We start from the raw sequence: 24,302 nt of genomic DNA, 5'->3' as shown, positions 1-24,302 counted from the left end.
AGTTCTTTGCTTTGTTGTGATCGCTGAGCACTCTTTGACATTCGACTTTGCTGCCGAATAACTGACGGGGTATGATCTGGGTGAACAGAAAGCATCTGTCTCGCCGCTTCTATTGAAATTATACCTGCTCACCTCTGGGGCGCTCCAGTTTGTCTGCCTCGGAGGGGACGCAGGGAAAACGTGGTGGTTTTGTTGGTGAGAATTGGATTTCATCTGGCTTTATTTTCTGGGAAGGATACGTTTTTGGCCAAGTATGGATCAGATTGTCTCCATGTGGATTCAAGGGCGGTCTCTGGAGCCCACATATTCCAAGGTTCTGGAACAGTCTTCCACTGACTTTGAGATCAGCAGAATCTGTTATAGTAATAATAATTATAATAATACTTTACATTTATATAGTGCTTTTCTCAATACTCACAGCGCTCCCCACGCATGGAGGACCCAGGAAGTGAAACCACAACCTCCTTACTGCAAAGTAGCAGTGCTATTGAACTCGTTGGGTGTCAACTTGGGATGCGTTTGTTTAGACTGGCATTTGGGTAGTGCTGTCATCTGTGGGTGTTTTTTGTATTGTCATTGCTCTGTATTTTGTTTTAATATTTAATTTTATTATTAAGTCTTAATTTTCAGCACTGTGATAGGCACTTTGAGTACTGAGAAAAGCGCTATATAAATATAATGAATTATTATTATTTATAAATAAATTGTTACTTACAAGAAATTAGATTTTCAGACTGGCAAAGAGTCCTGTTGTTTAACATTGAATTTACCTGCCGGATCAGATCAATGATTTACATGTGTGTGAATGAGAGGGAGGTTAGAGGAATGGTGAGGATGAGGGGAGTAGAGTTGGCAAAGGTGGATGAGTTTAAATACTTGGGATCAACAGTACAGAGTAATGGGGATTGTTGAAGAGAAGTGAAGAAGAGAGTGCAGGCAGGGTGGAGTGGGTGGAGAAGATTGTCAGGTGTGATTTGTGACAGACGGGTATCAGCAAGAGTGACAGGGAAGGTCTATAGGACGGTAGTGAGACCAGCTGTGTTATATGGGTTGGAGACGGTGGCACAGGAGACAGAGCTGGAGGTGGCAGAGTTAAAGATGCTAAGATTTGCATTGGGTGTGACGAGGATGGATAGGATTAGAAATGAAGACATTAGAGGGTCAACTCAAGTTGGACGGTTGGGAGACAAAGTCAGAGAGGCGAGAGAGATTGCGTTGGTTTGGACATGTGCAGAGGAGAGATGCTGGGTATATTGTGAGAAGGGTGGTAAGGATAGAGCTGACTGGTAAGAGGAAGGTTTATGGATGTGGTGAGAGGACAAGCAGGTGTTGGGTGTGACAGAGCAAGATGACGAGGACAGGATGATATGGAACAACATGATCTGCTTAGGTGACCCCTAACGGGAGCAGCCGAAAGAAGATGATCATATTGAAGTATTAATGGTGACACATTTGCAGGTGGTTCGGCGGTTTCGGTTACAGCCACGAGTGCCTAGTGAGGCATTGGGCTCTCCTCTGTGAAGTGAGCTGCGGCTCGAGAAGTAGGTTAAGTCATCAACAGAAGGAGATCGAGGGAGGGTTAGGAAGAAAAGGCTCTCGTGGAAGGATCAGGCAGCAAAATGGGAAAGTTGCATTTGGAGATCTGCAGGAGAAGTGAGTGGGTTGGGTTAGTGATGAATGATGGGTCCAGTGGGGCAGGGTTCACTACCAGGGTGGATGCTACAGGGGTCTACTCCTGGCTTGATTGAGGGTCCTGACCACAACAGGAGATGGATGTCTTCTGTGGATGAAGAACTCCTCTTTCCGAGTGCTTCATTACAAGTCAACCTCATTGCTTCAGAGGCAGCAGAGTCTGAGGAACTGAGAAAGGGGGTTGAGAGGTTTGAGTATGCCGGGGATGGAAGGAGCGGTAGAGAAGATAACTTGAGTGTGTCGGTTGCCTTGTGATAGAAAGAGGCTTTGAACCCTAGAAAGCTAATAGAAAGACTGTTAGCGTTGTGGTGGAAACATCGACTGTCAACTTGAGAGGTGGATGGACAGCAGTAGAATCATTTATGAATCCCTGTAGCTGGCTTGTGGAGTAAGAGGAGGCACCGACACAATCATGGGAGGTATCTTTTCTACATGTCTGGTACAAAGCCTTGGTAGAAAGAAAAGAAACGCTTATCCACCAGCTGACAAAGGCGTTGGCATAGCTACATAGGTCCCATTCTACTGTAGTACCCATTGCAGCTCCACTGACCTGGTGAAAAAAGTTATCAGAACAGAAGGCATTGAGAGTAAGAACCAGTGCTGCCAGTCTGATGGGAGAATCTTGGAATGGATGTCTGTTGAATGCCCGTCTGAGGACAATGAGACCCTTCATCGTGAGGAATGAGTGTGTGCAGGGAGGTGATGTCAATGGTAAAGACAAAGCAGTAAGCACAGGGAAACCTGAAGCCATCAAAGAACTGGAGAGCATGGCTGGTATCTTTTAAGCATGAAGGGGGACACACACTGTCAACCAGTGGTCTCATAAGACAGTCAAGGAAGGAAGCTTAGTTAATAGTGGTGCATGCAGAAGCAATAGGGTGTCCGGGACTTTGGATTTTGGGGAGAAGGGTAAATTGGGATATCTGCGGGTTTTCAACAATGAGGCGACTGGCATTGGGCGGCAGTGCCTTCCTGCTGATGAGAAGAGTTGGGGGTTGGGGGGGTCTCTGATCACCACTTCACGCCCCACCATCTTTTGAATCCCAGTTTTTCCTGCTGGACAGATGTGCTCTAGCACTTCCAGACTCCAGAAGGTGGAGAGAGTGGTCTTTGTGGAATTCTATCTTTTTTTTTTTTTTTGCCTAATTCTTTTGGGACGAGTTCCCACTTTGGTGAACTGATGCCTGGCTAATCAAGCCATAGACACACATGGCATTTGCCATACCCTGCCGTCTGAAGGTGGAGTGAGAGCGGGTCTGCGGAAAGCGTGTTCTGAGTTGTTCTTTTTATGTCCATAGGAAAATTACTGGGGGCTGTTTCTCCAGTGGCCGGTCTGTTACTTCAGTGCCGTCGTTCCACACTTGAATGCGATCCCGCGCTTATTTTCTTTTTGATCAGGGTGGGCCAAGTGCCAGACGTGGTGTGACTCTGAGATCCTGGTGATAAATCAGGCGCTTTCAGAACTTGCTTAAACATATTTGACATTAATAAAAAAAAAAAAAAATAAAATCTGTTGAGCCGCATGTGTGGTGCCAGTATCTGTTGCCGTGGGAGACGCTTCACACTTTTGTCATTTGGTGTTCAGAAGTGAAACGCTTTGGGGGGGGGGGGGGGACTCAGAGGAAAGGAAGCAAGCAGCTCTGATTAAAGGTGGCAGACGTTTCTTGACACATTTTAACAAGATGAATGTTTATGAGGAACCGTACGCCCAGGAACAAGTCGGAGTGCTGCTGTGCTGCTGCTGCTGTGATTTGGTCTGTTAAATCTGAAGTCGTTGGGGTGATGGTGAAGGTGAAGGCATATTTTTTTTAAGCTGGGCAGAGCTCTCTGTGCCCTAAAATGGCATCCACGTCCTTCCTGTTTGCGAAGATCTTCGTGTGATTTTTGCAAGAAATGACACTGATTGTTACTCTTTATCTGGACTCTAATTTTTTTTTTTTGTCAGTCGTACACAAGCACTAAATATTTACATTTTTTGATGGGTTTATCACGCCAGCCAGGTTCAACACTTCCTAGATTTACTGCTCCTTTTGGAACGCACGACGCCGCTTTGCCTGCGGTGCCTGCCAAGCAACAACAACAACAACATTTATTTCTATAGCACATTTTCATACAAACTATGTAGCTCAAAGTGCTTTACATGATGAAGAAAGGGAAAAAAGACAAAATAAATAAGAATTAAAATTAGGGAACACTAATTAACATAGAATAAAAGTAAGGTCTGATGGGCGGGAAGGACAGAAAAAAAAAAACGGCTGGAGAAAAAAATAAAATCTTCAGGGGTTCAGAGACCACCCAGCCCCCTCTAGGTATTCTACCTGCGTGCCGTAATCAAAGCTAAAGGCGGTCCAACGAAATATTAAGAGTGTGTGACCTCTTTTTTTGGTGGCGACTTTTTTTTTGGCCAGGCAGTGTATATATATAATAATACATATATATACATACACATTGCATTCATAGTCTGAGTCCCGACCTGAATTGTGTGGGTGGTTCTGAAGAGGGCACCGTGGCAGATGTTTGCTGAATGGCAGACCAACCACAAGCCTTACCGGGTAGGTAACCACCTACACAATTACAAATGCAATGAATGTAATTACTCCAGACCTACAAGCTGTCAAATAAACGAACCACATGCCGTGGGGCAGCGTAAAGGGGCTTCGTCTCTGACGCTGACATCCGAGGTTCGATCCCTGAGAGGGGAGCAGTAGTGTGTGTACGCCTGATGAGCCCAAATGAGGGCGAAACACGTGTCGTGTACTCTTTGCATTATTTGACAGTAAACTATTCAATATATATATACTAGCCGTCCCCCACAGCTCTACCCGTGTAGTAGTGAAACAGGACAAACTTTAAAAATTAAAAAACAAACTGGTTTCGCTAGCTAAGTGGAGGCACAGTACACTCACTCCAAAACGCAGAGGTAGACCAACTCGAACGGAGGGTGGCACATGAGTGAGTAGGGCCTGCCCGGCTCCTTACTCCTGACGTCATGTTTCCCCCTTCCCTCGGCCCGCAGCCTCTCTCTCGGATTAGCGCAAATATATCGCTCCTGCAAGCGAACTGTAATTCTTAGTGTGATGAGTCAAGTAGCAAAATCAACCAGGGTGTTCAAGCAAATTATAGAAAAAAACCCGATCTAAATCCGTTAAGTAGTTCATTAGTCTAAACAGAGGTAGGATGCACCCCGAGACTGGCGGGTGAGTGAGCAGGGCCCCGTCCCTCGGCCCGCTGCATCTTTCTTGGATTCGTGTGAATAAATCGGTACCATACGTGACCTATGATTCTTAGCGCGATGAGGTAAGTCGCAAATCAACTGGAATGTTCAAGCAAATTCTAGAAAAAAATCCAATCTAATTAAGTAGTTCTCTCATGAAAAGCAGACAGACCGACTGACAGATGATTGGATTTTATAAATTTATATTTAGCTGTGTAAGGCAGCACGGGATCCTAGAAACTATTGGTATTGTCAGAAAAAAAATTGATAGAGATGTCAGGTAATTAAAAGGAACTTCTCTGGGCATCTCTCTCCTAGGAGGTTACGTCTTGCTGACGTGCTCGCATCGCTTTTGCATTAGCGGTGAGAGGAAATGTAAAAGGGATACCATATTTTTGCTGACGTGCTCGCCTCGCTTGTGTATCCTCGAAGGTGGAGCCCTTAGCCCGACTCCACCTTTCACTTCCGGGCCGGAGACACAGACAGACACGCATTTCCACGCATAGACGTTTATATATAAGATCACATGAAACCTTCCATTTCTTTGTTTTGTATTGTGCCTTTTACATCTGCTTGTTGTATCATGCTTTTCATGTCTGTCTACTCTGTGTATAATATAGTTCCTTTTATATCTGAAGCTATTACTGTATATAATATACTAGCTGTGTAAGCCTGTGCTGTAAAAAGCCTCCTAGAAACTATGGATTGTGGCACTTCAATCAGTTAGTCACATCGGCTAAGCAAGGTTCTCTTTCCTTGACAATTTCGTTTTGCTGACGTGCTCACCTCCCTTGTCTATCAGCGGCTAAGTGAGTTTTTCTCTCTCCTCGGAGGTTTCGTTTTACCGATGTGCTCGCCTCGCTTGTGTATTAGAAGCTAAGTGAGTTTCTTTTTTCTCAGCGCTTTCACTTTGGAGACAGAGTTGCTTTGTTTGAGCTTCATGCTGTAGCCTCGCACTTCTGGGCCAGACAGACAGACACGCATTTCCATGTGTAGACGTTTATTTATATATATATATATATATATATATATATATATATATATATATATATATATATATATATATATATATATAAGATTTCTTGTCTCCGTTACAGTATATGGTGTCTTATTTCTGTAAATTAGATAACCATAAAATACCCTATAGAAAATATTTTAAAGGCACTATATAATGAAAGAGACGAGACACTATATATATGGGTGGGTGGAAATATGAAAATATGAAAGATGCTGTATTATAGATATACAGTAGATGGACTTGAAAGGCACTGTATAGTTAATGCAGGGATGTATGAAAGGCACACTGTGATACAAATAAGACATTTAAGGTCTTTTATTTATGTTATATACTGCCTTTCATACCTCCCTGGATTATATAGTGCCTTTCATGTCGACTGTATATCTGTCAGTTTAAATATGAAAGATGCTGGGCAGCAAGTTGGCGCAGTGGTTGTGCTGCTGCTGCCTTGCCAGTAAGGAGATGAGGGTCCACGTCCCGGGGCCTCCCACAGTCCAAAGACATGCAGGTTAGCTGGACTGGTAACACTAAACTGGTCCCTTTTTGTGTGTGTGTGTGTTCATCCTATGATGGACTGCCGACCTGTCCACAGTTTTTATTCCTTGTGCCCTGTGCTTGCTGTGATTGACTCCAGAAACCTGCGACCCTACTCTGGGTTAAGCAGGCTTAGAAAGTGGCATAGCCGAATATGTTATGTGAGGTGCTGTTTCTACATACAGTGCCGTTCATTTATCTTTTTTGTGTAGTAGACAGAGCTGTCATGTTGTGTCTTTCATATTCCTGTCTGTCTGTATTTAATATTGTCATGTCTGTCTGTCTAACATGTAGGCAGTGAATGTGAAGCACCGTGTCGGGATTCTCTGAAGGGTGTCCTGCCTGTTTACTGTATTTACAATTAGAAGTTTCTTTTTGCAAGGAATTTTTTGGCTTTTAAAGACATTTAAATAAAATTAAACTCTTAATGGGCTTATTTTCCCCTTCAATATTTATCTCCCCCATTTCCTTTATTTCAGGGGTGTCAAACTCCAGGCCTGGAGGGCCACAGTGGCTACAGGTTTTCATTCTAACCCTTTTCCTAATCAGTGAGTAGTTTTCACTGCCAATGTGAACTTCTTTCCCTTTCATTTTAATAGCCCTGCTTTTAAGGATTCGGTCCTCTGAATTGCCCTAAGTTCTTGTCAATAAGCCGCGGCTTATCTAAGGAAAAAAGTTGTGAAAATGAAAAAATAGAATATCGGCTTATACATAAGTCCGGCTTATACATCCATCGCGGGGGTTGCGTTCCAGAGCCACCCGCGAAATAAGAATATCCGTGAAGTAGAAACCATATGTTTATATGGTTATTTTTATATTGTCATGCTTGGGTCACAGATTTGCGCAGAAACACAGGAGGTTGTAGAGAGACAGGAACGTTATTCAAACACTGCAAACAAACATTTGTCTCTTTTTCAAAAGTTTAAACTGTGCTCCATGACAAGACAGAGATGACAGTTCTGTCTCACAATTAAAAGAATGCAAACATATCTTCCTCTTCAAAGGAGTGAAGCAAACAAATCAATATGTCTGTTTGGCTTTTAAGTATGCGAAGCACCGCGGCACAAAGCTGTTGAAGGCGGCAGCTCACACCCCCTCCGTCAGGAGCAGACAAAGAGAGAGAGAGGGAGAGTTTGTTTTTCAGTCAAAAATCAATACGTGCCCTTCGAGCTTTTAAGTATGCGAAGCACTGTGCAGCATGTCTTTTCAGGAATCAGCTTTACAAAAGATAGCAACGTGAAGATAATCTTTCAGCATTTTTAGACGAGCGTCCGTATCGTCTAGGTGTGCAAACAGCCCCCCTGCTCAATCCCCATACGTCAGGATCACAGATAGTCAGCGCAAGAGAGAGAGAACAGTAAGCCGGGTAGCTTCTCAGCCATCTGCCAATAGCGTCCCTTGTATGAAATCAACTGGGCAAACCAACTGAGGAAGCATGTACCAGAAATTAAAAGACCCATTGTCCGCAGAAATCCGCGATATATATTTAAATATGCTTACATATAAAATCACAATTTTAAATGACCGCTACGCGCTCGTGTTGACTCGGCGACGCCCAGAGCAGAAAGAACGCGCTCCGGCCGCTCCAACCGCGCCATGCGGGGAGTGAGAGAGACGGCAATATCTCACACTCTCTCCCCCCTTAAAGAAATTAAATGGGCGCGAGTGAGACCACTGACCTCCCTCCCTTCTATTAGTTATAGGTTATAGTACGTTCGGCTTATCCATGAGTCCGGCTTATCTATGATACGATTTTATTTTAAAAATTCGTATGATTTTTGGTCTCCGGCTAATACATGAGTCCGGCTTATAGACAAGAACTTAGGGTGATTTGTTTCCTCATTAAATGACAGCCAAACAGAAATGAGATGTGAAACGAGCCAACAGATGACCAGTTTAAACTGGGGCTTCAAACTCCAACCAGTTTCTTAATGAGAAGCCAATGCTTGCTGTTAATTAAACCCGTTATTTAATTATTCACTCTGCCACAGCAGACATTTCCAAAACTGATGATTTTATGTTTTTTTTCCAAGAACACCATTTTGATGACCTGGGAGATCAGCCTTACTGAGACCTCCACCTTTCTCTATTTTCAGATTCTGTGTGATGGGCAGAGGTGAGCTGGTCATGTGGCACCTTGTTTCGTGTCTCATTATTGTTTGGCCGCTAATTAAGGAAAAAGAAACAACTAAGAGGCCTGAGTCAAGCTAATTGAAAGAAGTAATTAGCAGCAAAAACTGGTCACTAATTAAGAAGATGGTTAGAATGACAACCTGCAGCCACTGCGGCCCTCCAGGCCTGGAGTTTGACACCCTATGATGAGTTTTAGAAGGTCCTTTTTTTTTTTTTTTTTTTTTTTTAACACAAAACTTGTCCCACCAGAGGACGCATGTTGGGACCCAGATGTACTGTATACAGCATAACCTGATGGGCACACTGCTTGTTGGCGCCAGTGGCACGAGCGGTTAACGTGTGTTACTTATATGACTGTGTCTGTGTGTAAAGCCGAGGTTGTGAGTTCAAGCAGGTCACCTGTGCGCTGGTGCGGCTTCCTCTGTCTTCATGTGGGCAGTGTGGTGTAGTGGTTGAGGCATTGGACTTCAAAACCTGAGGTTGTGAGTTCAAATCCCGATGCTGACACCAGTGTGAACCCTGAGCAGGTCGCTTCACCTGCCTGTGCTTGAATTGGAAAACCAAAGACACGTATCATAAATGTAAGTCACCTTGGATAAAAGGCATCCACCAAATGAATAAATGTAAATGCTTGAGTGGTGCCCATGTAGCCCCTGTAGTGAGGGCTGTCCTTATTGTCAGGGTACCGCTTGGTGTTGTTTAAAACACTTAATGTGAATTTCAGGGATTTGGGTAAATGTGTTTTTTTGCTGGTCTTTTTCTTTATGGCACCATCCTCAACGAGCACACCAAATAAAGACGGTGATGCGGCCCTCCAGTTGTGCATCTCAGGACAGCAGGCCTGCATTCTGTCATCACCACGGTTATCTCTTTCCATAAAGCCCAGATGTTCTTGGTGTGACATCTGAGTGACATTCTTTCTCCTCCTCCTCCTCCTGTGTGCTTCACATTTATAGCGCCACGCATTCTCATTTCTACCCCCGCCGTATGGCTTGCCTTGTGTAACTTTTTGCTTCAGAACATGTTGTTTTTGTTTGCCGTCCCTTTTGTCTCATGCAGTTATGCACATGATTAGTCTGTTTTTGTAATTTGAACTCTGCCGCTCTGCTGCTGTATTATTTCTTTTTGTGTTTTAATTCATACACACTTAAGAGAAATGTTTTTGGTGCACTCAGCCCACCTCCAGTTCCCACCCAACAAGTCGTGCTCCTTCTGCTCTAGTCCTCACAGGTGGCACAGTGGCAGTGCTGCTGCTTTGCAGTAAGGAGACTGTGGAAGATTGTGGGTTCACTTCCTGGTTCCTCCCTGTGTGGATAGTGCTTTGAGTACTGAGAAAAATGCTATATAAATATAATGAATTATTATTATTTTTTTTTTGTTCTTTATTTCGCCTTATACAATTTCTTGTATTAGGAATTTGGTAGTTTTCGCATACCCCTTGGGGTCAGAGCGCAGGGTCAGCCATTGTACAGCGCCCCTGGAGCAATTACAGGTTAAGGGCCTTGCTCAAGGACCCAGCAGAGCAGTGGCCTATTTGGCAGTGACGGGGATTCGAACCGGCAACCTTCGGGATACCAGCGCAGATTCTTAGCCTCAGAGCCACCACTCCACCCATATTATCTATATATATATATAATTCACTAAGCCGCCAGCGAGCAAGACACACATGGAGCACGCAGGACGGAGCCACGCCCACCAACTCTAAGATAATTGGATACGACGACAACTCACAGAGCCACGCCCACCAACTCTAAGACCATTGGATACAACGACAACTCGCAGAGCCACGCCCGCCAACTCGGACACAGCAACTCACAAAACAGGGCGTCATTCGCGTTCGTCTCTGCTACACTCCACATGCACCTCTGAGCCACGTTGACTTTTCATTATTCTTTTCGGTTATGACGCACGACCGCGTCCACCATCGCAAACTGTTTTACACGCCATGGTCTTAGAGTTGGTGGGCGGATGTCTGTGAGTTGCTCTTTCAAGCGGGCACATGACCAGGCAGTGTGTATGCTTCGAGAACGAGGGTGGACGCGGCAGGACCATCTAAGAAGAAGCATGTTTGTCGCAGATGTGACTCACCGTACGCGGCATGTAAAACAGTTTGCAAGGGGTATCCCATGGTCTTACAGTTGGTGGGCGGGTCTCTGTGAGTTGCTCTTGCGAGCGGGCACATGACCAGGCAGTGTGTATGCTTCAAGTGCGAGGGTGGACGCGACAGGACCATCTAAGAAAAATCATGTTTGTCGCGGATGTGAATCGCTAAATGAGGGTGCGACGGCGGTCTTCCAGTTGTCAGTCACGGACAATTGTATGTTGCCCTCTCCAGAGTTCCATCTTTTCATACACCTACAGTTGTATCCTCAAACCCACCCCATTTGGACAACTGTGTCTTTCAGGAAGTGTTCACCCATCAATACATAATTATGCGGCGTATGCTACGCCGCGGGTTGGCTAGTTATTATTATTAGTTTATCTACATATAAGCTGAATGACATCAATTTTAGAAGGTAATTGCCATCAAATGCACTATATAATGTGTCTGAATGACCACGAGTGAATCCTGGTAGCACTGTGGGTCTAACGTGGCATCAGGCAGGCTGTGCCAAATGAGCTTGAAGGACAGACACACACCCATAAGGAGCCACGTGTATAATTGGTCAAAAGACCCTTAAATGTTCAGCACTGAACGTTGAAGACATTGGCTTTTTTATAATATACAATAGGGAAAGAAAATGCAAACACGGGGTCAAGTGTTATGTGCCACCCACCCCCACACTTCAGTGTACCCGCCCAATTTGAACTCAAAAGTAAAGAATATTTTACAAAACGTAAACGTTCAGCAATCGCCCTCTCAAAATCAGTAGCAGCAAATGTGGAGTTCCGGTTCCTCTTACGCCTGGTCCCTCAAATGACGGCCACTTCCTCTGGGTGCCCCGATTATATGTGGGAAGGGGAGGGGTTATCGGAGTGTGGTGGAAGTGGGGGGTCAGGCGTCATCTGTGCCAGGCCCTTCTGGACTGAGAGGAAGTTGGCCTCCTTTCTGTGTGGAGTGGTATTGCTCACCATGACGTGATCTAATGTCTTCACGCGTCACTGATTCCTTGTTTGTTTTCTGTCCCCAAAACAGCTGCTGATGGCATGTTGAGGCTCGCAGCTCGACACCGGTTGAGAGGGAGTTCAGCCTGAAGGTGGGAAGACCGCTTCTGAGCCGTTGCCTTTGAGCAAAATGGGCCAGTGTGTCACCAAGTGCAAAAACCCATCATCCTCCCTGGGAAGCAAAAGTGGTGACAAGGAGCCGAGCAGCAAGTCGCAGGGTAAAAAAGGGACCAGCCACAAGGAGGACTTGAGCCCCGCAGGCAAGAGCTCCGGAGACCTGGCCAACGGCACCAAGAAGCCAGACATGAGCCAGGATTTCGCCCAGCCTCTGGCCTCGCCCGGGGACAAGGCGATATCCAACGGCGAGGAGTTTTCTTTGCAGCGGATTGAAGAGCTATTCAAGTGCTACAAGGATGAGCAGGACGATGCCATCTTGGAGGAGGGCATGGAACGCTTCTGCAATGACCTCTGCGTCGATCCCGCTGAGTTCAGAGTGTTAGTGCTGGCCTGGAAGTTTCAGGCAGCCACCATGTGCAAGTTTACAAGGTAAGGAAGGGGAGGGGTTGCCTGGTTTATGGTTAGGCTTAGAACATGTCGAGATTGAAGAGGCCGTGCCGCTAGCTGGAAATGTTAAAGTGAAAATAACGGAAATGGCACAAGAATTTGACGAAAGGCGAGATTTATACGTTCTACACTAAAAGCAGTCTCGGTGCTTCATCGCAAATTCACTGCTACGCCATTAAATGAATCTTCAAGTTCAGTCTACTGCTAGTGTGAAGGACATGTTTGTTGGACCACCGAGGACTGAAAGAACACCAAGAAATATCAAAGGGTTAACACAAGCTCTAGACATTCAGCACTGCGTCTCTGAGTAGGACTTCACATTGCAAATGACACAATTCACCAAATTAGACATCAGAATGTAATCTTATCACTAAATGAAATGCAAGTAGGAATAATGGTACTACTGTTTACTCAGTTTTGTTGAATTGTTAAATAAAAACACCAGGATACGTTGAACTACAGTATTTGTGAACTCATTTAGAAAAATGGTGGTGCAGTGGCTGTGCTGCTGCTTTGTAGTAAGGAGACTGTGGAAGATTGTGGGTTCGCTTCCCGGTTCCTCCCTGGGTGGATAGCGCTTGGAGTACTGAGAAAAGCGCTATATAAATGTAATGAATTATTAATTATTATTATTAAAAAGGTGAAGCTCATTTGAAAACCGCTATATAAAAATGATGCTAATACAACAAGGCAAATACGCTGCATTAATTCATTATTTTGGAGTACTTTATTCCTTATCACATTGTCGGGCAACCGTTGCGCAGCGCGCCACGGAATTTTCTAGGGGCGCCACGAAAACTTTTGTAAAATATTTAAAATTGCTAGTGTGTTTGAACTTTTGGTTGATTAAAAAGATAATGTTTAAAAAAAAAATATTTTATGTTGGAAAAAATTTAAATAAAAAAAATTTTTTTTTTTTTAATTTTATGTTGGCTCTCCCTTAAAGAGAGGGTGAGAAGCTCAGTCATCCGGGAGGGGCTCAGAGTAGAGCCGCTGCTCCTCCGCATCGAGAGGAGTCAGATGAGGTGGCTCGGGCATCTGATCAGGATGCCTCCTGGACGCCTCCCTGGTGAGGTGTTCCGGGCACGTCTAACCGGGAGGAGGCCCCGTCGGAAGACCCAGGACACGCTGGAGGGACTATGTCTCCCGGCTGGCCTGGGAACGCCTCGGGATTCTCCCGGAAGAGCTAGAAGAAGTGGCCAGGGAGAGGGAAGTCTGGGTATCTCTGCTCAAGCTGCTGCCCCTGGGACCCGACCTCGGATAAGTGGAAGAGGATGGATGGATGGAAAAACAGATAATGGTTAATCAGATTGTCGAATAAACTAATGTATTTATTTTGAATGCAAGTTAAAATTTTCGCTGTTCACCATTCATCATAATATCAACACCAGCGGTGTCAAAAACACATCTTGTGAGACTTAAAAAGTCTCGTTGTTAGAAGATCTCGCTCACTGTACGGATAGGAGAAGGCAGAGCAAATATAGAACGAGAAAATACAAACGCTACATTTCGGCTCTTGCCGACGAGAGAGTATCGCTGTAGCTACAGCTCTCGCCACTTAATCGTCTGAGTATTACTATGGAAAAATCAACCTTATTTTCGCTCTGACACCGCTGATCAACACAGTAAACTCAGTTTATCCTTTGATTCCTTTATTAATAAAATGTCTTTCAAACTTGTAAAATTAACTGTTTTTATTGGCGATTGTCCATAGATTGTGTCGTCACAACTTTATTTATGAGCAGTCCCTCAGGTGCGCCGCGAAACAAAATTTTTGGACTTAGTGCGCCGCAACTCGAAAAAGGTTGCCTTTCACTGCCTTATCAAGAGTCAAGTGACTAAGTTAAGTGATCACTCATACTATCCTTTCAAAAAATTGTCATTTCCTGATGCCGCACCCCACCTTGACTGAAGCGTAAATTAAACTACCGGTCAAAACTTTTACAACACCTTAAAGTTTTAATGGAAATACATGCAGTTTTATGTCTTAATGTTTCATGAAATCAAAACATAGAACAAATAAACAATGGCAAATAAAAAAAAAAATACAGTATATACTCACTTTTAAGTTCTCCCACGGACTTGATTTTACCGTATAATTTCCAGTATTTTATAATGTTGGTCGTATAAGTCGAATGCAGAAAACTCACGCTATTGGTGTAAGAGATTCCGATATGCTAATGGCCGCCCACCTGAGAGAGTAACCACGGAGCACATGGCCTTTTTTTTCTATGTGGGTGCGGCAATGCGCTGTATCAGCGTGTGTGCCCCTAACCTCCCTCTCTCTCTATTGTGCCTACATGACCACACGGTAATACCAGAACTATTCTGAAGCGACGTTTGCACTGTTTTCATGCACCTGTATCGTAAGAGCATCCCTTATCTACGATCAGAAAAAAATATAAAGCTTGTTTTAAATTAAAAGTCGTTGAAGTGGCGAAAGAAATTGATAACTGCGCTGCTGCAACAAACTTTGCTGTGTCTGAGGAACTGGTGGGAGTTTGGAGGAAGCAAGAAGATGGGGAAAAAAATTAGTGTCGTATTTTTGAGCGGGCGTATAAGTCGGGGTCTGATTTTATGATCGATTTTTCAGGTGTCAAGACCCAGCTTATACACGAATGTATACGGGAAGTCAAGGAGTCATTAAGTGTACAAATTTTTGATTCATCAAATTAGCCCCCTTCTGTTGATCTAACAGCCAAACTGTTTGTTTGATTCAGAATGCCAGTCACCAACTCTGCTGCCTCCAGCAAAAGAAACCCCAGACCATCACACTTCCTCCTCCATGTGTGACAGTTGGCGACACACACTGAGGAACCATCCTGTCACCAACTCAATGACGTACAAACACCCTGCATGATGAACTGAAGATTTCAAATTTGGATTCATTGGTCTGTAAGACTTTCTCTCAGTCTGCTGTAGTCCACAGTTGCTATTTGAAGGCCCTGTTTAAGGATTGGCTTTCTTCCTGCCACTCGCCCGGTCAGACCTGCAGCACAAACTCTCCTCTTCACAGTCCAAATTGACGCTCGCTTTTGTCAACCTGCACTGTTAAGCTGTGCTTGAAGCTGTTGTGCTGTGATCTCACAAGCAGGTGACCCCAGGAAACTTGTCATCTGATTGGCTGGTGACTTTGGCTCTGCCAGATCTCTTCCTATCAGAGTTTCTTCAAGTTTCCAATTGCCTTTGAATTGTGTAGGACACCACTCTACTCACTGACGACACACTTGATTTTGTTTTGTAATTTCTCTAAATGAAAGGCCTACACGACTAAGGGTGGTAATGCTCTGTCTCATTTCATTTGTTAATTGCCATATATTGTCCCAAGTAGGACTTCAGAGGGTGTAGTGACAGTCTGTTCCAACTCTGCTTTAAGACACATGGAGGGTTATTAAGTAATCAACAGAAGTTAGGACACCTGTGCAAATTGTTTGCTTCCGCTTGCAAGGCTTCATTTATGTGAATTGATGCAGAACATCTATTAGTTGTTCCTTGAAGAAGGCCCGTTTGTAATATTCTGAAGTTTCCTTTTTTCTAGTTTCTGCTAATCTAAACTTTAAATTTAAACTTCTGGAAGTCTACTGCTTACCTTTTCACCATTTTAGGCCATGCACTGCATTTCAACTGATGACATTTGAAGAAAAACTGAGGTGTTCTAAAACTTTTGATCGGCAGTGTATTTTATTATATGATGGCTGTTGTTATTTGTCAATTTGTGGCTTCGATGCCAGTCTCTTATATATATTTCTCTTCTGGTTCGTCCTGCTTCCACTTCAAAACCGGTCCCACCCACACGCAGCAGACACGGCATTTCTCGATTCCTATTCGTCATCTTCCATGTCATTCACTATACTGGCTTTCTGAGCATAATACATCCAACAAGTACTCGAGGTGCTGCCACAACGGTAAAGTAGCTTTACCAGCTTTGCGGGAGCCACCTGTGTCTTTACAACAGCTTCTTACACAGCAAACATCAGAAGCTAAAAATTAACACACATTCGAGAATACAACTCTAGCTTTGCTTCCATGGGTGCATAGATAACTCAACCTCCAGGCCACGGACCATACTGTTTTAAAATACATGGGCAAATTTATCACCAAATCTCTCCACTATACGCTAACACTTCTACCTCTCCAGGATATGGACAGTTGTATGTTTTTGACACAGCGCAAGCTACTAAAGTGCCCTTACAAAATAAAGCAAACTCTGCATGCAGCGAAAATGTACTTCTCCAGCTAGATTCCATGCTTAGAACCATCAACCCCGCTCAGTCCAATCCCACAGCATCTGTACGAATGGTTTTCAAGGAAAACCCTGGGCAGAATTTACGACGATACAATGCCCCGACATTGCAGCAATTTTCGTCGGAGAAAATGGCGAACCGCCTGCCGAAAGGGACATTTGTATCTATCCCATACGCAACTCCTGTAAACAGATTTCCACGCTCAATATGAATTGCGATCCTATGGTTTACCCACTTTTATTCCCTTACGGAGACATTGGCTGGCACAAAGATTTATAACATGTTCCCGATGAAAGAACCGCCAAGCGAATAAGGCTTACTCAATGCCAATTTTACGCATACAGATTAGCTATGAGGAATACATTTAGTATTTTGCAGTCCAGTGGCAAACTATTCCAACAGTACGTCGTAGATGCGTATGTTAAAACAGAGGGCACGCGTCTCAACTATCTCAGATTATGTCAACAAGATCTGCGCGTGGAACAATACAATGTTTGAATACAGACGCACTGCAAGCAAACTCTGAAAATAACAACGTACGTGTAGGCAAAATGATCATATTACCGTCCACATTTCCAGGAAGTCCAAGATACATGCAACAAAACTATCAGGATGCCATGGCCATAGTATGTAAATTCGGAAAGCCTGATTTATTTATCACTTTCACATGTAATCCTACTTGGCCGGAAATTCTACATGCACACTGTGTCTTTCAAGAAGTATTTATTTCTTCTTGATTTCTGAATTCCTTTCTCACTGTTTTCCGTTCCTATTCTTACACCGACGTATGCTATGGTGTGCGTTTCTAGTATGATGTTAATCCTTGTGGAAAGCAGCCCGGACGCAGACAGGCGGACAGCGATGGTTCATCACCCAACACACGTTTATTTACAAACTCCATATTTACAAGTGCACACAACCCCTAAACTCCCCCAAAGTCCAGGCCCTCTCACAATGCAGTCCCTCTCTTTGCCTCCTCCAAGACTCTGTCCAATTCCACCCGACTCCAGCCATCGAATGGAGAGAGGCGGCCCCTTTTATCCCCACCCGGATGTGCTCCAGGTGCCTCCTGTTTAGCATCTGCCGGCACTCCTCAGTGTGGCGGAAGTACTGGCTGCGCACCCAGAAGCACTCCGGGTGTTCCTGGTCTTCTTCCCCCCAGCACTTCCGGGTGTGGCGGAAGTGCTGAGGGCCAGGGCTTCTCAGCCATCGGGGTGACCACGGGCCCCCATAGGGTTGAGCTTTCCGAGCTCAGTTCCCGTGGTCCCCAAAGCCACCAGTGTGGTCACCCATCGCAGTCTGGAGGAGGCGTAATCCCTCCTCCGGTCCTTCCGGGCATCCCGGCTGGGTTCCACCCCCAGCCGCCTGTGACATCCTCTTCTCAGGTTCCAGTATGGGACCAGTTTTCGTATTTGGGTCCTCACGATTAAAAAGTTTAAGAGCATCTGGTCTAAGGGGTTGATCACATATCCAAACCGGTTATTTCACTAATTAAATTTTAATAATTTTTAAATGTTATTTTCACTTTGATATGCAGAGGGTTATAAAGTGTACATAGAGCTGAAAGTAATTATTTAATTTATCATTTAAAGGGCTTAATGTGACAAAAGGTAGGGATTTTAACTTTTTTGGTGTGATGTGTTTCTGTAGGCACTGGATCTTCAGTCAAACCCCCCAGAAACAAACACACCCACACTTCCCCATCTTTTGAGAACGACAGCATCACAAACCCCATCCCAAAAGAGCCGGAAAGTCATCTTGATCTCCCCTTCCTTCATTTTTTTTGCCTTCCTCTTTAAATAAATTATTCGCACAGAAGACTAGCTGACAGCAGGAGTCAGAACGATATTCTCAGAGGGGATTTTATCAGGCATGAATCTTTTAAAAATGGCAAATAACAGCGCACCAAAGGTACACGTCACGTGAGTGGAGCCGCGAGACTGAGTGCTTCTAATGTAAGAGGTGCTTGGGATTTCGCTCTTTTGTGTCGAGAAGTCCACTCCCTTGCCAATGGAAGAGGGGTTGGCTTCCCCCAATTCCCGTCTGTAGCATAACCCTCTAATAATAAACCCTAAAAAAAAATAGTACCCCATAAAAACCCTGGTCTCTGATTTATATATTTTAAGGCTGAATTGTCCACTTGGTTGAACAGACTGCCCCAGTCTCTTGAGTGAAAACCTCCACGGCTCACCGTCACTGATCCAGAGGTCATGCCAGAGTCTTTAGTGATCTGTGCAATTAGACAGGCTTAACCGCTTAAGGAGAACCAAAAACGAGTATCGTCTTCACAACGCGGGCCTCGCATTGCTCTTTGATGAGATTTCCAAGTGTCTGACCCTGGCGTCCCTTTCATTATGAGAGTGATTGTCAGATGATTAGAAAATTAACTAAAAAGAGAATTAGGAAGGCGGTGGTGGCAGCTGTGCAGGGTGACTAAAAGGCTCGTGTTCCTCAATAAGAGGTGTCAAGTTTCGCTCTTAAACTCTTTTGGGGGGTTTGAGGTGGAGCGCCTGAATGTGATGGTGTGCAGCCTTCGTGTATAAAGAAAAAAGAAAATCATAATCTTTATATGTGCATGTGCACACTGTACATAGAGCCCTGGTGTACTCGAGTGTGTGTGTATCTGCCTGTCTAGAACACAGAATGTTTATTAGTGAGTGGCATTGATTGCTGACCGGGTAGAATGGAGGTTTCTTTCCCTTCTTTAGGGAGATGGCACTGATACATTTTTAAAAAATAGATGCAATAAATAATTAAATAAGTCAAAGAAGGGCTTTTTACAAAACAACACAAGTTTTAAACTGAATTACAGTTAAAGGCCTACCCAATAAAGAGGCCATACGTAGAACGTTTAAGCCAATTTCGATGCGTCTGCATGGCATCAAATCTCAATCCAGACGCCTCACGTGTAGCCCCCCCCCCCCCCCCCCCCCCCCCCACCCCCCCCCCCCCCCCCCCCCCCCCCCCCGCTATTGGTCTATTGGTGGAACAAGCCGCCCACCTCCATTCCGAATACTTTTTTCCCCTGGCGTGTTTAAGAAGTCTGGTGTAGATTTGCGTGTTGGGTGAATTTCTGCCTAACTGAGATTAGCTGTTAGAGTTGTGAGTCGCTTGTATTCTGCTCAGAGCTCATCGCTTGTGATGTTCCTTTTTGTACCCTTGTCATGTCACGCTTGTTACGGTCTGCTGTGGACTTGATTATGTTGACCTGGTCTGCAAGTCACTTTTGGATAAAAGCGTCCGCTCAGCAAATTTAATGTAAATTGTCATATTTACAAAGGGCCTGTCCCCATAAAGGGCATACAGATTTTAAATTCAGTCACATGTTCTGACGTCCTCTAAATAAACTCTGCTTTGTGTTATAGTAAAGTATTTAAAGAGGGTGAGAATTATAGGAATGCAGTTGCTTTGAGGCGAGTTGGGGAGAATCACATTGTTGCCTAAAGGCAGTGCCAGATTTACGTCTCGAAACAAGTTTTACATGGAAGGCATGTCACACTTACAGGTGCAACTCAATAAATTAGAATATCATCGAAAAGTGTATTTCAGTAATTAATTTCAAAAAGTGAAACTCCTATATTATATAGATTCATAACACACAGAGTGATATATTTCAAGCGTTTATTTCTTTTCATTTTGCCAATTATGGCCTTACAGGTAATGAAAACTCAAAATTCAGTATCTCAGGAAATTGGAATATTACTAAAGACCAATAAAAAAATTATTTTTAATACAGAAATGTTGGCCTACTGAAAAGTATGTCCAAGTACGCACTCAATACTTGGTCTGGGCTCCTTTTGCATGATGCGGCGTGGCATGGAGGCGATCAGCCTGTTTCACTGCTGAGGTGTTATGGAAACCCAGGATGCTTTGATCGCGGCTTTCAGCTCGTCTGCATTGTTGGTTCTGATGTCTCTCATCTTCCTCTTGATAGATTCTCTATGGGGTTTAGGTCAGGCGGGTTTGCTGGCCGATCAAGCACAGTGATACCGTGGTCATTAAACCAGGTATTGGTACTTTTGACAGTGTGCGCAGGTGCCAAGTCCTGCTGGAAAATGAAATCTTGCATCTCCTTAAAGCTTGTCGGCAGAGGGAAGTGTGAAGTGCTCCGAAATTTCGTGGTAGATGGCTACACTGACTTGAGAAAACACAGAGGACCAACATCAGCAGGTGAAGTGGCTCCCTAAATCATCACTGACTGTGGAAATTTCACACTGGACCGCAAGCAACTTGGACTCTGTGCCTCTCCGCTCTTCCTCCGGACTCTGGGACCTTGACTTCTAAATGAAATGCAAAACTGACTTTCATCTGAAAAGAGGACTTTGGACCACTGAGCTGTTAACAGTCCAGTCTGTTTTCTCCTTAGCCCAGGTAAGATGCTTCTGACCTTGTCTCTTGTTCAGGAGTGACTTGACACAAGGAATGCTGTGACAGTTGTAGCCCATGTCCCGGATACACACGTCTGTGTCTGGTGGCTCTTGAAGCACTGACTCCAACCGTAGTCCACAACAACATTTATTTATATAGCACATTTTCATACAAATAATATAGCTCAAAGTTGTTTGCATAATGAAGAAAAGAAAAATAAAAGACAAAGTAAGAATTAAAATAAGACAACGTTAATTAACATAGAATAAGAGTAAGGTCTGATGGCCAGGGAGGATAGAAAAAACAAAAAAAATGAAATCTGCAGGGGTTCCAGACCATGAGACCGCCCAGTCCCCTCTGGGCATTCTACCTCACATAAATGAAAACAGTCCTCTTTGTATTTAGGGTTCTCACGGAAGGACTTGATGATGATGGTCATGCAGACTTCTGGCTTTTAATCCATCAATGTAGGAACATCATGATGCTTTGAGTAGATGGTGGTGGCGTAGGTCGCCACCACAAAAAAAACAGAAAAAGAAACAGAAGAGAGAGTAGGGGTTAGTACGGATTTTAGAGCCACCATGAATATTTATTATAATGAATTGAATATACAGAGTACAGTAATCCCTCGCTATATCGCGCTTTGACTTTCGCGGCTTCACTCTATCGCCGATTTTACATGTAAGCATATTTAAATATATATCACGGATTTTTCGCTGGTTCGTGGGTTTCAGTGGACAGTGGGTCTTTTAATTTCTGGTACATGCTTCCTCAGTTGGTTTGCCCAGTTGATTTCATACAAGGGACGCTATTGGCAGATGGCTGAGAAGCTACCCAGTCGGAGCACGTATTATGTATTAAATAAAACTCCTCAAATATATTGTGAGCACAGGGGCTGTTCGCACCCCTAGAGGATACAGCTGCTCCTCAAAAAATGCTGAAAGACTACCTTCACATTGCTCCCTTCCTTGCTGGGCTTACTTGTGGTTACTTTGTTGCGCGATATGCTTCCCGCACGGTGCTTCACATACTTAAAAGCTCAAACAGCCCTATTGATTTTTGATTGTTTGCTTTTCTCTCTCTCTCTCTCGCTCTGACATTCTCTGCTCCTGACGGAGGGGGTCTGTGTGCACCCCTAGAGGATACGGACGCTTGTCTAAAAAAATGCTGAAAGACTACCTTCACATTGCTCCCTTCCTTGCAGCTGCTTTGTCAAGCGACATGCGTCCCGCACGGTGCTTCACATACTTAAAAGCCCAAAAAGCACCTATTGATTTCTGTTTGTTTGCCTTTCTCTCTCTCTCTCTGACATTCTCTGCTCCTGACGTGCACTCCTTTAAAGAGGAAGATATGTTTGAATTCTTTTAATTGTGTGATGGAACTGTCATCTCTGTCTTGTCATGGAGCATAGTTTAAACTTTTGAAAAAGAAACAAATATTTGTTTGCAGTGTTTGAATAAAGTTCCTGTCTCTCTACAACCTCCTGTGTTTCTGTGCAAATCTGTGACCCAAGCGTGACAATATAAAAATAACCATATAAACATATGGTTTCTACTTCGCGGATTTTCACCTTTCGCGGGGGGTTCTGGAATGCAACCCTCGCAATCGAGGAGGGGTCACTGTATCAGGATTAAATTAAAGTGAAGTTATGAGAAGGGCATGTTAAAGTAATATGTGTTCAGCAGTTTTTTAAAGTGCTCCACTGTATCAGCCTGGCGAATTCCTATTGGCAGGCTATTCCAGATTTGAGGTGCATAACAGCAGAAGGCCGCCTGCCTCAGCACTTCTTTTAAGTTTAGCTCTCGGAATTCTAAGCAGACACTCATTTGAGGATCTGAGGTTACGATTTGGAATATAAGGGTGTCAGACATTCCGATATATAAGATGGAGCGAGATTATTTAAGGCTTTATAAACCACTAGTCATTTAGCTCTTTACAATAACGGGTGCTAGAACAGTAGTGCATAAACATTAGTAGGAACAGTCTATATTAAATGGCAAGGGACTTTGACCTCATTCTTTTTGTTGGTCGTATTTTTCTTTCTTTCAGCCTTTCTTTTGTTGATGTTTACTTGCTGAGCTGACCGTTCTTTGTGGGCCACCGCTGTGTATTGTGTGTTTTTAATTTTCTGTGACAGTAATACTGTCTTGTACGGCTCTATTCAATAAGGGCGCGTAGATAATTTAGTTCAAATGGCTCTGGAATATGTGAAGAGCAACAGGTGCAGAGCTTTATTTACACGCGCCTTTATTCGCTGCGCCCAATTGAGGTTGTCCTTTTGAGGCTCGCCTTTTTGTGCGCGCCCTTATTGAAGGATACTGTCTTGTACGTCCGCTGGCTTGTACGTCCGTAATATACCTTTAATTTTCTCTGGTGGTAATACAGGCGTGCGCGTCGGTAATATGCCTTTAATCTCCTCTGACAGTAATACTGGCTTGTATGTGGCTGTAATATGCGTCACTGTATTGTGTACCTTTAATTTCCTCTCGCAGTAATACTGGTTTGTATTTCCGTAAAACGCCTCTAACTTTCTCTGACAGTAATATCGCACATAGCATCGTGCCCCGCGCATGCGCACGTCACCAGAAGACACCCACACACGGACACCTGGACGCACATAGGGATTTTATATATATAGATAAGCAGTATTTTTAAAGTCAATTCTGAATGACACAGGTAACCAGTGTAGTGACATCAAAACTGGAGAAATGTGCTCGGATTTTCTTTTCCTAGTTAGGATTCTAGCAGCTGCATTCTGCACTAGTTGCAAACTAGTTTATGTCCCCCAAATTCTTGAATGGGCCTACTGGAGCAGACTGAGAGACCATCTAAAGGCTCGGGACCCCTTTGCAGGTGTTTTAGGTTAATTAGCTGAGTGGAGTTGTGACACCAGAGGTCTACAATATTTAACTTTCACAATATTCTAATTTTCTGAGATACTAAATTTTGAGTATTCATTAGCTATAAGCCATAATCGGCAAAATGAAAATAAACGCTTGAAATATTTCACTGCATGTGTAAGGAATCTGTATATTATGTGAGTTTCACTTTTTGAATTGAATTACTAAAATCACTTTTTGATGATATTCTAATTTATTGAGATGCACCAGTACAGTAAGTCCTTACTGTAAAGCCAGCGGCACTGACACTGCTCCACCGTGTCACTCTGTTTGTTTTCGTTAACACGGGCTAAATTGTAAAGTTTTTAGTTTTCTTGGGTTTACTGCACCTGAGTGGGTCACCACTTCCTGTTGATTATTCAACAAATCATCTCCACCCCAATGTACAGCAGGTCTCTACTAAAACAAAAGCACCACACGGTAAACCAGAGGAAGACGTCTTTGGACGGTGCGTCACTTCTAGATTAAAAACTCCCAAGTTGTCCAACGTAAAGGTCAGTTTTATGACATCAGCTTCAGTCCTCAGCAGA

General features: G+C 43.9%; 1 protein-coding gene across 1 annotated transcript in view; it reads left to right on the top strand.

The window, feature by feature from the left end:
* The window catches only part of dcun1d3 (defective in cullin neddylation 1 domain containing 3), a 64,334-nt gene that overhangs the window by 33,877 nt on the left and 6,155 nt on the right, over nucleotides 1-24,302 (top strand). Inside the window, exon 2 of the mRNA XM_028814156.2 lies at nucleotides 11,728-12,242. Coding sequence (XP_028669989.1) covers nucleotides 11,827-12,242 — 416 coding nt within the window. The 5' untranslated portion in view covers nucleotides 11,728-11,826. The remainder of the gene's footprint in view (nucleotides 1-11,727; nucleotides 12,243-24,302) is intronic.

The sequence above is a fragment of the Erpetoichthys calabaricus genome, chromosome 11, assembly GCF_900747795.2.
Source record: "Erpetoichthys calabaricus chromosome 11, fErpCal1.3, whole genome shotgun sequence".
Taxonomy (NCBI): domain Eukaryota; kingdom Metazoa; phylum Chordata; class Cladistia; order Polypteriformes; family Polypteridae; genus Erpetoichthys; species Erpetoichthys calabaricus.
Note: the sequence above shows the minus strand (reverse complement) of the source record. Positions and strands in the feature narration are given on the sequence as shown.